This window comes from Nestor notabilis, unplaced genomic scaffold (genome assembly GCF_000696875.1).
Source record: "Nestor notabilis isolate BGI_N333 unplaced genomic scaffold, ASM69687v1 scaffold9811, whole genome shotgun sequence".
Taxonomy (NCBI): Eukaryota; Metazoa; Chordata; class Aves; order Psittaciformes; family Psittacidae; genus Nestor; species Nestor notabilis.
In genome coordinates, this window is record NW_009916084.1 from 1 (window position 1) to 10,775 (window position 10,775).

The following is a 10,775-nucleotide window of genomic DNA, read 5'->3' on the forward strand; positions in this document are numbered from 1 at the left end:
ATATGGCAATTGCTTGTTTTAAATGCTGTTTATGCTTAATAGCACACTTATAGTTATTATTTATTTGACATTCCTCTAGGGTGGTGTAGATCAAAAAATGCCATTAGTGGTATCAAGAATAACTCCAGGATCACCTGTAAGTAAATTTTCAAGACTTTTAATCCCTCCCTTTATTACTCCCTCTACCACTCCGAGGTCCATACACATAGGAATTTAGACACCCATAACCAGTATGAGATAGCAGCTGATCTGTTCTTTTTGTCAGTGGATTTGACCAGTGGTTTCTTGAACCGCAGATAAGAAGATCTGGAAGTGTTAGACAAACAAGGTAGCAGTAGAAAACTTGTTTCCCTCTGTCATCTCAAAAAGTGCATCTTAAGCTGGAAAATGTTTGATGAGGGGCAAGAGTGATGACTGAAGATACGGAATGGTGTTCATTAAAGAAGCAGGTAGTCTGAGGCCCTGCAGCCTCAAAAAAGGAACCTAATTTAAGGGAAGTGTAGTAGGGATCTGTAAGATTAGGAGCACTGTGAGCAAAGAATTCTGGCAGAAGAACTACAGGCTATCAAATTAAGTTAGTGAAGTCAGGTTCTCCATGCTTAGTCAAGTAGTTATTCATGCATAAGATAGTAGATCTGTAAAACTCCTTGACAAAAGATGCTGTAGTTAAAATAATTTTGTGGCTGGTCAAGAAAGGGCAAATTCTTGGGGGAAAAAACCTACTGACAGGTACTGAATAGACCAACTCCAATAGGCTGGAGAAATCCTTAGGGCTAAAAATATTTATAGGATGGAAGAGTACTTTGCTGGGGAGAGGACAGAGAATATGTTTGCTCTGTTCTTATTTTGCCATGGATTTTTGCTTATGGAAATATTTATGGACTAGATGGTGTGTTCTTCAGAATCAGTACAGTCATTGAATTCTTCTGTTGGACTGTGAAATGATAATAGTAACATAAAGTCTTAGTATCTTCTTTAAATAATTACTACATAAATTTGTGAGGACATATGTTATCGTAAATTGTTTTCACTCACCTTTTCCAAAGTGTTATTTCCCAACTCCCATAAAATAATTTCAGTGCAAACTTGATAGGAAAAAATGCTGACTTAATCTCAGAAATGCAATGTACTCTGCATCTTGTAGACTCTTTTAAAATTTTATAAGCACTGATATCTAAATGTCATGATGTAAATCAAGCTAAAACAGATTGCTTGAGAAGAATTTTGTCACATTTATGATTTGTGGCTTGACTTATGCAGTGCATAGCACTCCTTTACGAACTACAACAATTATTTGAATGAAAGAGTAGTAAGAAATTATAACTTAAATCCACAAAGTCAAAATAAAATAGTCCTTCACACGTGTAATGGCCAATCTACCAAGCTTCTTAAAGGTGATTTGAAATACTGAAGTTAATGTAGGGCAAACAGATTCATTCCACAATCAGAGTACCAAAGATGCCTCTTCAGAGGCAGTGATTTCCTTTGGAAGACTCAGATTATCTTCTGGAAAGTATTGAGCTAGGTTTTTTTTCTCTTGGATTAAAAAAGGACTGGATTTCTAACTTACACACTTCATTTAAGTGTCTTCAGTTAGTGGCATAGGCATAGATGCAAGTGACCCATTACCTCTATAGCCTAGTAAGCCACCAAGCAAGCAGGTTATCAAAAGTCAGGAAATAAATTGGAAACAGTTATCCGGTACAATTTACTCAACAGCAGTGTTATAGAAATCATGTCATGTTACAGCAAGAGGAAAAATAATATACTTATTTTTAGAGCATAGCAGTATTAACAGTGATTATGTTGTTTTCCATAAACTGTATTTCACCTTTTCTTGACTGTTTAATGAAATGTAGCTGATATTTGAAAATTCAAATTAAACAATTTATGGAATGCATTTTTAAGTTATTTTAGCCAAATGGTGCCTTTCCTTCATTGTATTTGCTACTATTTTAACTTAGTCTAGATTCACTCATTACCCTGTAAATTGTCCTCGGGGATGCTGCTTGGTAATATTATTTGCTAAAATTATTTCTCAGGTTTGTATGTCACTTTTTCCCAGCTTCCTACAAAAAGATGCGTATTTTTTGCGGAGGTGGGGAAGCAAATCTTCTCACCAAAATAAGACACCCTTTAAGATCCTAAAGTTCTTTTAAAAATCCCCTTCTAATACAGCAGCAATCTAGTATGCTGGGAAGACTGTAGGACAGAATAGCCAAAACTGTTGTAGGAGAGCATTAGATTTAAAGAACAAGCACTTATTGCATCTGGCATTTCTTTTTTTTTTCTTTTTTTTTTTTTTTTAACTAAAGTCTTATACTGATTTCCACCCCCCGCACCCCTCCAAACAATATTAATGTCCTAAGGTGCTAAAGAAGTCATTGTGGTTTTATTTAATAGAACTTCTTATAGTATGCCTAGAGAATAGTATGCATGCTTCTTGGAGCAATAGCAAGGTGATTAGCATAAAATGAAACATTGGGTGTGCCAATAGGACAGGAAGCCTTTGACATAATTAATTGTCTGGAGAAGTGCAGTATCTGAAAAATCTACAAATTATGCTTACATAGAATTAATTAATTCTCCTTCAAGATATATTTTATATAGACAAATGATTCAAGTAAGAGAGCTGAGGCATTAACATGTCTCGTGATTAGCAAAGTTTCTTTGAGCAAAGATATTAATCTCCTTTTGTAATAAAGAGTAATAGCCACCAACCAACCAAGAAACCTAAATTATAGGCAAATATAGCAGGTCAGAAACCAATCCCTCCTTATTGTTGACTTCTTGACTCTCCTAGACTAACCTGATATGGTCTTTATATCACTTATCTTTTCAAATACTTATATTTCAGAGAGAATAATTTCTATCTCAGTAATATTTCAGAGTGATTCAGTCATTCACAGTTGCATTCTTCTGTCTTTTTAAATTGTACAAAATATGGCAAGAGTGGTTTTGAGGAGCTATGAATACCCACTCAAATCAGTGTTGAAGAACACCATGGCTGTTCCTAATTCCCCTTCTTGTTCATTTGTCTTTTATATTAATCTTTGTCAATCTTCCATATCCTTCATTATTTTCATGCCATTTTTCTTTGGATAAAGTTGGGAGAAACTATTCCTTTTTTAAAAGTTTTTAAGCAACTTTCTGCTTAGGACTTTTTTTCCTCTTGCATACAACTTTCTTTTCTCTCTCTTCTTTCTTACTTGTTTTGTAGCACTCACATGTCTTAAATTTCCATCCCTTTATTCTCTGACACAAATGGCTCCCAATTTATTTTCTTCTTCCTATTCTTGCCTCTTTTTTTTTTCCCCTCAATATTTTTTCATTATCACTTTTCCATCTCTTCCTTTTTTATTACTTGTTAATACAGTACAACACTGGTAATCTTATTTTAGGAGCCATAAGTTCAAGGTGCAACCAGGATCGGGTCTAATTAGAACATTTTGTTCGCATTTGAGGGGTGGTGATGCTTTCTTGATAGGGCTAATAATATTGGATAAATAAAGTCCAGGTTAGCAGTGCTGGCCTTAGGGAAATACAGGGAACAACTATGAATAGAGAATAAAGGTAAATGTGAATGTCTCATTCACATAGCAAATGAAATTGAATGTATATATATCACTCTTGTGTAACCAGGTACTTCCTAGACAAAACAAAAATTAGGATAGCAATGAAAATGAAGTTGTTACACTACTTGCCACTCAAGGGTTGTAGAATCCAATGCATTCATATTACAGAATTACACCAGGTTGGAAGGGACCTGGAGGTCATGTCCAACCCCCTCTGCTCAAGGGTCACCTGGAGCCAGTTAATCAGGACCATGTCCAGGTGGCTTTTGAATACTCCAAGACTCTATGATGTCTCTGGACAATGTCTCTGCTTCAGTGCTTGGTCACTCTCACAGTAAAACAAGGGTTTCCTGACGTTCAGATGGAGCTTCCTGTGTTTCAGTTTGTGCCCATTGCCTCTTAACCTGTCACTGGGCACCACTGAAGAGAGACTAGCTCCATCTTCTCTGCATCTTCCCTTCAACTATTTATATACCCTGACAAGATGTCCCTGAGGCTTCTCTTCACTAGGTTAAACACTCACAGGTCTCTTAGCCTTTCCTCATACGAAAGATGCTATAGTCCCTTCATAGCATCATCATGTTCTGTCCTTAGCTTGAATTGCTTTGCGTTGGACTTAGAGATAAGCAAGCTAAGTAGTATGGCAGAATAAAGCCAAACAAAAAGTACAGTTCAGCAGTTAATCTAAGTTGCTGCATCCAAGACAAGACCTAATGTACGCTTCCATTTGAGATGAAAATTCTTTTGCTACCTGTAGCACAGGTAGCAAAAGAATTTGCCCCAAATACAGGGTACTTGAGCATCATAGGTTGAGTACTTACCTGTATCTTCTTGTTAAAACTTTCAGTGAACAAAGGAAGAATATTCTCTATTTGTAGATATCATTTTATACCCTCCAAAAAATCTGATAAATAACTAAATTATGAAATGTGTATGGATTTCTTTAAATTTTAAAAAATGCATGCCTGGGGATATATCATGTTACTGAAATTATGTTAATCAAAATCATGTTTGGACCTCTTAGTATTCACTGCATAAAAACTGTTGTGTTATCTTATGTGCCCATAACACTTTTTCCAGAAATCCCTTTGGAAATGGCTATAACCAGTGGTTGTTGAGGCTTGGAGTCTGAAATGTAGATGTTTAAGAGCAATCTGATACTGGCTGTTTGATAAATACAAATTCCTTTTACAGCTATCAGTACGCCATTTGAACTGTTTCTCACCTTCATTGAGAGACTTTGAAGCAAGAAAGACAGCTTTAGATCTGAATCCTTTGATGTAACTTCTGACACAGAAAACAAAACTTTGTCAGGAGAACTCTGAAGACTTTGCTTACATGATGAACTTAATATCCTGATGTGTTATTGATTACATGACTGGATGCGATGACATTAATATGTTTCTTTGGTCTTGAAACAGGCTGATAAATGCATTCCAAAACTGAACGAAGGTGATCAGATAGTATTAATTAATGGCCGAGATATCTCAGAGCACACGCATGACCAGGTGGTCATGTTCATAAAAGCCAGCAGAGAATCTCACACAAGAGAGCTTGCACTTTTGGTCAGGCGGAAAGGTAACTGGGTTCATTTTATTCACTTTTAATGTCTGAGACTGTTGCTCTTATGCTTGGTGGTATACCCTCTTCTGTTTACGTGTATGTGTTCTTATGAAACGAAGAATCTATCAAGTTAGAATTTCTTCTTATTTTTTAAGTCTAAAAAAAATCTATGAGAACAAACAGTCCCTTGCAAAAGTTTTGGGTTTGGTTTGGGTTTTTTTGTAAACATAGTGTAATTTCAAAAATCCACAGCTGAAGGCTTGCAAATACCCATGGGCTGTTCCCCAGCACAGTTACACAATGAAACGAGTCAAATAAGCTTCCCTCCCCCACCATGCTTATAATAAACATTTTGTGATAATACTGAACTTAAACTCTGCTGGCTACAAACAGGAGACAATCTCTGAAATATGCAGGATCTTAAGACTGTATATTTACAATATGGGTAGCCCCTCCAGGTTGGTTTTGCTTGCTCCATATTTAAACACATGCAGATCCCAAGAGCTTTCAGATGATGTGAAACTTCTAGTTTATTGTTTGCTTTCTTTAAGAGCTATGGTAAGACCTTAAAACACACAATTATGGAAGGGTTTTGCGCAGAGTTTCTGATTATGTTAAGACTTAAAAATCTGACAGGATTGTGCATCACTGGGAAACAGGAGGGAATGAAAGTGCCTAAATTATATGTACTTCTGTAGCATTTACTTTTATTTAAGTTTTCCTGTGTTTCTAAGAAGACAGATGAGCTTTCGGTCTTGTTTTCCCTGAACAATCCTGCTCCTATTATTGTAGGCCTTTTCATTGGCTCTATGCAGTATTAGGCTTCCTTTAACTTTTCTAGTCCCCTTTCTACAGGGAAGTAAAAGAAGTCTGCTTTTAGCTAAAGATAACCTGTGGCCCCATGCCGGTCAATTGTTTAGACATGAGTATGAACAGCTCCTCATTTTCTGAAGTTTGGCAGGTATGAGCCATTCTTATCATTGCAGAGAATAACCACAGCAGGTGGACACTTTGGTGATAATATAGTTTTCATAAAGATAGAACTGCTGTGTAGATTAATTCATTAATGTTTGTCATGTTCTTGAACATGCTAACAAGGAAAGACATAGAAAACTGACTAATATTTTTTTTTAATTTATTAATTCCTTCAATATTAGCATAAGAAATTGCAAAAGATAATTCAGTTGCTTCTCTAAATGGCAGGGGAGTACAATGTAAGTATGTTTGAGTTCATTTTGCTGTTTTGGATCCAAACTTATACAAGCTTCTCATTAATTATGCTCTAAACTTTTTTAGGTAAAACTCATTTGTTTTTTACCATGGTGGATGTTGTGATTCATTTAGGCTATCCAGAAATTCATTCTGTAAGACAAGATTGCAGCAAAAATCTTTGTTGTTGGAGTCAAGTTCTTTGACTTTGTAGACACATATCTTGAGGAGTTTCATTTTCTGAAAAGTCATAAGGACATTTTACTTTAAGTAGCTATTACAGTAATATAGTACTTAAAGAAATGCAGTTAAATGTGTTGTTGTTTTTGCTTTCCTGAGATTCTGTCTTCACAAATCTTGTTGTTCTTGAAAGCTGGTAAATTTTAATGTGTGTTGCAAACCCATTAATGCTGTATGTAACTGATTTTAATTTTCAATATATCTCAGTAGTTAAACAGTTTGTGGAGCCTAAGTCAGAAGATGAAGCTGATTGCCACAATCTCCCAGAATCTCTTCTTCCTATCTGTTCCGAATATGGTGGTGATACACTGGAGGAGTCTATGGAGCAGCTAAAAAGAGGGCTGGAAAGTGGGACTGTTCTTATTCAATTTGAGGTAGGTAATACTCAGCTCTCAAATGCCATTAACGTAGACCCATAGCTGTGACCAGCAAGTAATGTAAGGGCTTAATTAATTGGAAATCTCATTGCTGCTGTTCAGTCTTATCTGAAGAGATCAAGAATGTGACTTGCCTATCAGTTTGACCCTTCACTACTTATAAGAGGGAAGAATGAGTTATTAGTCTGGCATAAGTATCATCTGCTGAGAAAAATGTGTTTTAATTAACATGTTTCTTGCTTAAGTACCCAAAGCTCACTAAATAATTTTTCTTAATTATTTTATTGAATAGAATAGTGGGGTTTTGCCAGAGATCAGTCAGCCTTGAACTTTGTTTCTTTTTCCATGCTACTTAGTGACATTTCTAAATATATTTCATACCTTAAGTTAGGCTTTTAAGTTCTTGTGTGGCCTTCTTTCACGGAATAAAAGGAGCAACTTGACCATTCCTCAGCATCTTCTCTTTGAGGTTGATATGAAAGTGTTGGAATGCTAACTTGCATTTGCAGGACATTTGTGTTGTCCAGTTCTGTGGTGTTTCTCCCTGGCAATCTAAAGCACTGCAGATTACTTCTTGGGCAGATTCCCCAGTATGTAGGATGAGACTTTGTAGAACTGCTCTACCTATCAATGAATTAACAACGTTTTAGCAAGGCATGTCATAGAAAACTGACTAATAAAATGTTTTTATTAAATCAATTCTTTCAATGTCAGCATAAGAAATTCCAAAAGATAACTCAGTATAGTGTACATATGTATGTGCTTGTTTTGCTGTTGTGGATCCAAACATCTATAAGTAACTTTGGAGAAACCCTGGTTGTTATTGTTTACAAAATTTAGATTGCTGAGTTCTAGAGTAACCATTTCTGACACTGAAAGCTTGTAGAACAGCAACACAATTTTTTCCTTCTCTTTGAGGTTTGATTTGTTTCCAGGATTTCTGAGAGTTGAGATCTCCCCCTTCTCCTTTTCTAATTGCTTGCTTCTTCCACCCTCAACTGCTGCTTCTATTCTGGCCCACAGTTTTATAAGAAAAAGGCAACCTTGCAGGGAAACAGTTTATATCAATGACTCTTACATTTACTCTTTTTTTAAAATTGAGATTCTTCTGGAGACCATAATGGGCTAGTAATAACAGAAATTCTTATGTTAAATACAAAAATCTCTCAGACTAATTTTGCGGATTGTTAGGAAAAATATTAGAGAAAATAATTTATGATATTTTTCCAGTCTATGTATTTTCATTTGAATCTATTTAGAGTGTGTATTGCACGATCATATCCCTCAAAATCCTACCATTTTTCAATCTGTTTTGCAGCAACTTTATAGAAAGAAACCAGGTTTGGCTGTTACATGTGCGAAGGTACCTCAGAATATGGACAAGAATAGATACAAAGATGTTCTACCTTGTAAGTATAAAGTATGGTTTCTGCCTGTTTTGCTTTATCCTCTAAATGATAGCTTATAAAACAGTTGTATGGAACTTCTTGATTAAAGATTTCATTATGCAATCAAAGTCATATAATTGTTAATTTTATTTTGTAAAATGTAATCTATTCTGATTTATATTCTGCTGTTTGTGTGTCTGCCATTCCTCATTTTATTGACTGAACAGAAGGGAAGCATGGCCCTTAATTATCCCCTCCTCCTCCCCCCTTCCTTTTTTCTGTTGGCAGATGATGCCACAAGGATAATATTGCAAGGAGATGAAGATTATATTAATGCGAATTACGTGAATGTAAGTCATACAGAGACCTTCATTTGCTCTATTTGTATGTTACAGTAGCAGGCTAAATTCAGCCTTTCTAAGGAATAAGGGTTTTCCATGTTATTTTCTGGGGATTTATGAATGTAAAAGATGTGAAGATTCATAATGTAAAAGATGAAGTATCTCTTGTGAAACAAGCGGCCATCCTGATACGCAGGAGATGCAAGCATATGGTATACACTGCGATACGTGCAGAGTCTTTAACTGGTAAAAATTGTTTGACCTTTCCATATACTGCAAATGCTGAGGTTGTTTCCTATAGCTTAAAACTAAGCCTTTTTCCCCTCTAGAAACACTTATGGCCTATCCACTACACCCTGAGGAGTCCAGAAGATAAACCAGAGCCCTGTTTGCCCTAATCACGTGTGTAGACTGGGAGACAGGGAAAAGCAGGAAAAATATATATAATGTTTGTGTCGGATACTTAAGTTAAACACCTAAATCACAGAATCAGCTATTAACTTACTGTGTCTAGTATTAGGCAATAAACAGCTTTTGCTAGTGTACCTTTGGTATACCTTGCTATTGTCCCTTACTAAATATTAAAGAAAATTTAAAATGCTTTGCAGTTTCAAGTTTTCAAATACGTTTTCATTCTTAGCCATCTCATCCTAGTAAAGCATTAAGGACTAGATTCTTTAGTAGACATCTGGTTTAGATAAATATTTAAAGGTTTTTCACATAACAAATTGTGATTTTGATTATCTTATTACTCAGCTTGCTGCCTTAGTCTTCCCTCAGAACCTCCTGTTTCAATGCAATGCAGAATTAAAATAGTACTTGAGTAGTGAGAGCAGACTTTACATAGGATTTTTCTTTCTCTTTATAGATGGAAATTCCTTCTGTGGGTACTGTGAACAGGTACATTGCTACTCAGGGGCCTCTTCCACACACATGTGCACACTTCTGGCAAGTAGTCTGGGATCACAAGTTGTCACTGATCATCATGTTAACAACTCTCACTGAACGAGGACGGGTAAGTGTTCGGGTTCTTTGTATGCTGAAGAAATGTAAATAGAAATGTGCCTTTAAACTTTTTTCCCATTGCTATGATTAAATAACCCTAAAACAGGCCAGCTTGTTCTGTTGAATCATTTCTCTGAAGGCCCAACTTTCTAAATTACTTAGAAGAACAGATACTGTGCAACTTTTTTTGTTATGCTTCTTTGAAAACAAACTAGCTGTCTGATAAACAGAAATCATTGCATTGACTTCTTTTTGCTAATCAGCCAAGTACTACATGCTGTCATTTTTATCCCCTGAGAACTGGGCTCCATGTGGCAGTTGCTCTCTTAATGATTCAGCAGATGTTTGGAAGCATGGAGCAGGTTGAGCAAAACTTGTAAACGTGGCTTCAAGCAACAGTCTAACATTGCAGTATTTACTAGTTTCAGCATGCTGGTGATCAGAATTTAACTTGCTTAAATTTATATATGTCATAGGTTCTTTCCTAGAATTACTCTGAAAATTCCTTTAATTCTGTTAAATACTAGCAATCCATGAATTTCAGAATAATATAGAATGGTTTGGCTTTGAAGGGACCTTAAAGATCATCTGGTTCCAAACCCCCTGCCATGGGCAGGGACAACTTCCACTAGACCAGGTTGCTCAAACGCTATCCAACCTGGCCTCGAAAATTAAAGCAATATCTGGTGTATTCTGGTGTATTTTGATTTACCCTATCCTTTCTAGTTTTAAAGATAAAGTTTTTAGATTATTAATGAACATAAAGACATTGGTTTTCAAGTTTTAGAGGCTGAAAACTGAACAGTTTGGGTTTTTTCTGAGGTGGATGATGACTCTTGTATGACTGCACTGTAGCCTTTATCATTATTTCCTATGTAATCTATCCTATGCTATCAAATTTCTGGCACCCCAGTCAAAACCATTTTTTTTAGAAAGCAAGAGAGTAAGTATTTCAGGTCGTAAACAGCATAGACTGAGACATAAGTAAGGATAGTTGGGTCCTCCTTTTGCTGCTCTTCTCTGCAGAATGGGTTATCTCTTAGGGCTTTCACAATTGGAGCCTGCCTTGCTCTTTCC

At 36.0% G+C, this 10,775-nt stretch overlaps 1 protein-coding gene across 1 annotated transcript in view; it reads left to right on the forward strand.

The window, feature by feature from the left end:
- Nucleotides 1-79: 79 nt before the first annotated feature.
- LOC104413440 (tyrosine-protein phosphatase non-receptor type 3-like) overlaps nt 80-10,775 on the forward strand; it is a gene marked incomplete at its 5' end in the record, with an annotated part of 23,487 nt that continues 12,791 nt past the window's right edge. Inside the window, 6 exons of the mRNA XM_010024433.1 lie at nt 80-136; nt 4,997-5,153; nt 6,795-6,961; nt 8,283-8,373; nt 8,641-8,702; nt 9,562-9,708. Coding sequence (XP_010022735.1) covers nt 80-136; nt 4,997-5,153; nt 6,795-6,961; nt 8,283-8,373; nt 8,641-8,702; nt 9,562-9,708 — 681 coding nt within the window. The remainder of the gene's footprint in view (nt 137-4,996; nt 5,154-6,794; nt 6,962-8,282; nt 8,374-8,640; nt 8,703-9,561; nt 9,709-10,775) is intronic.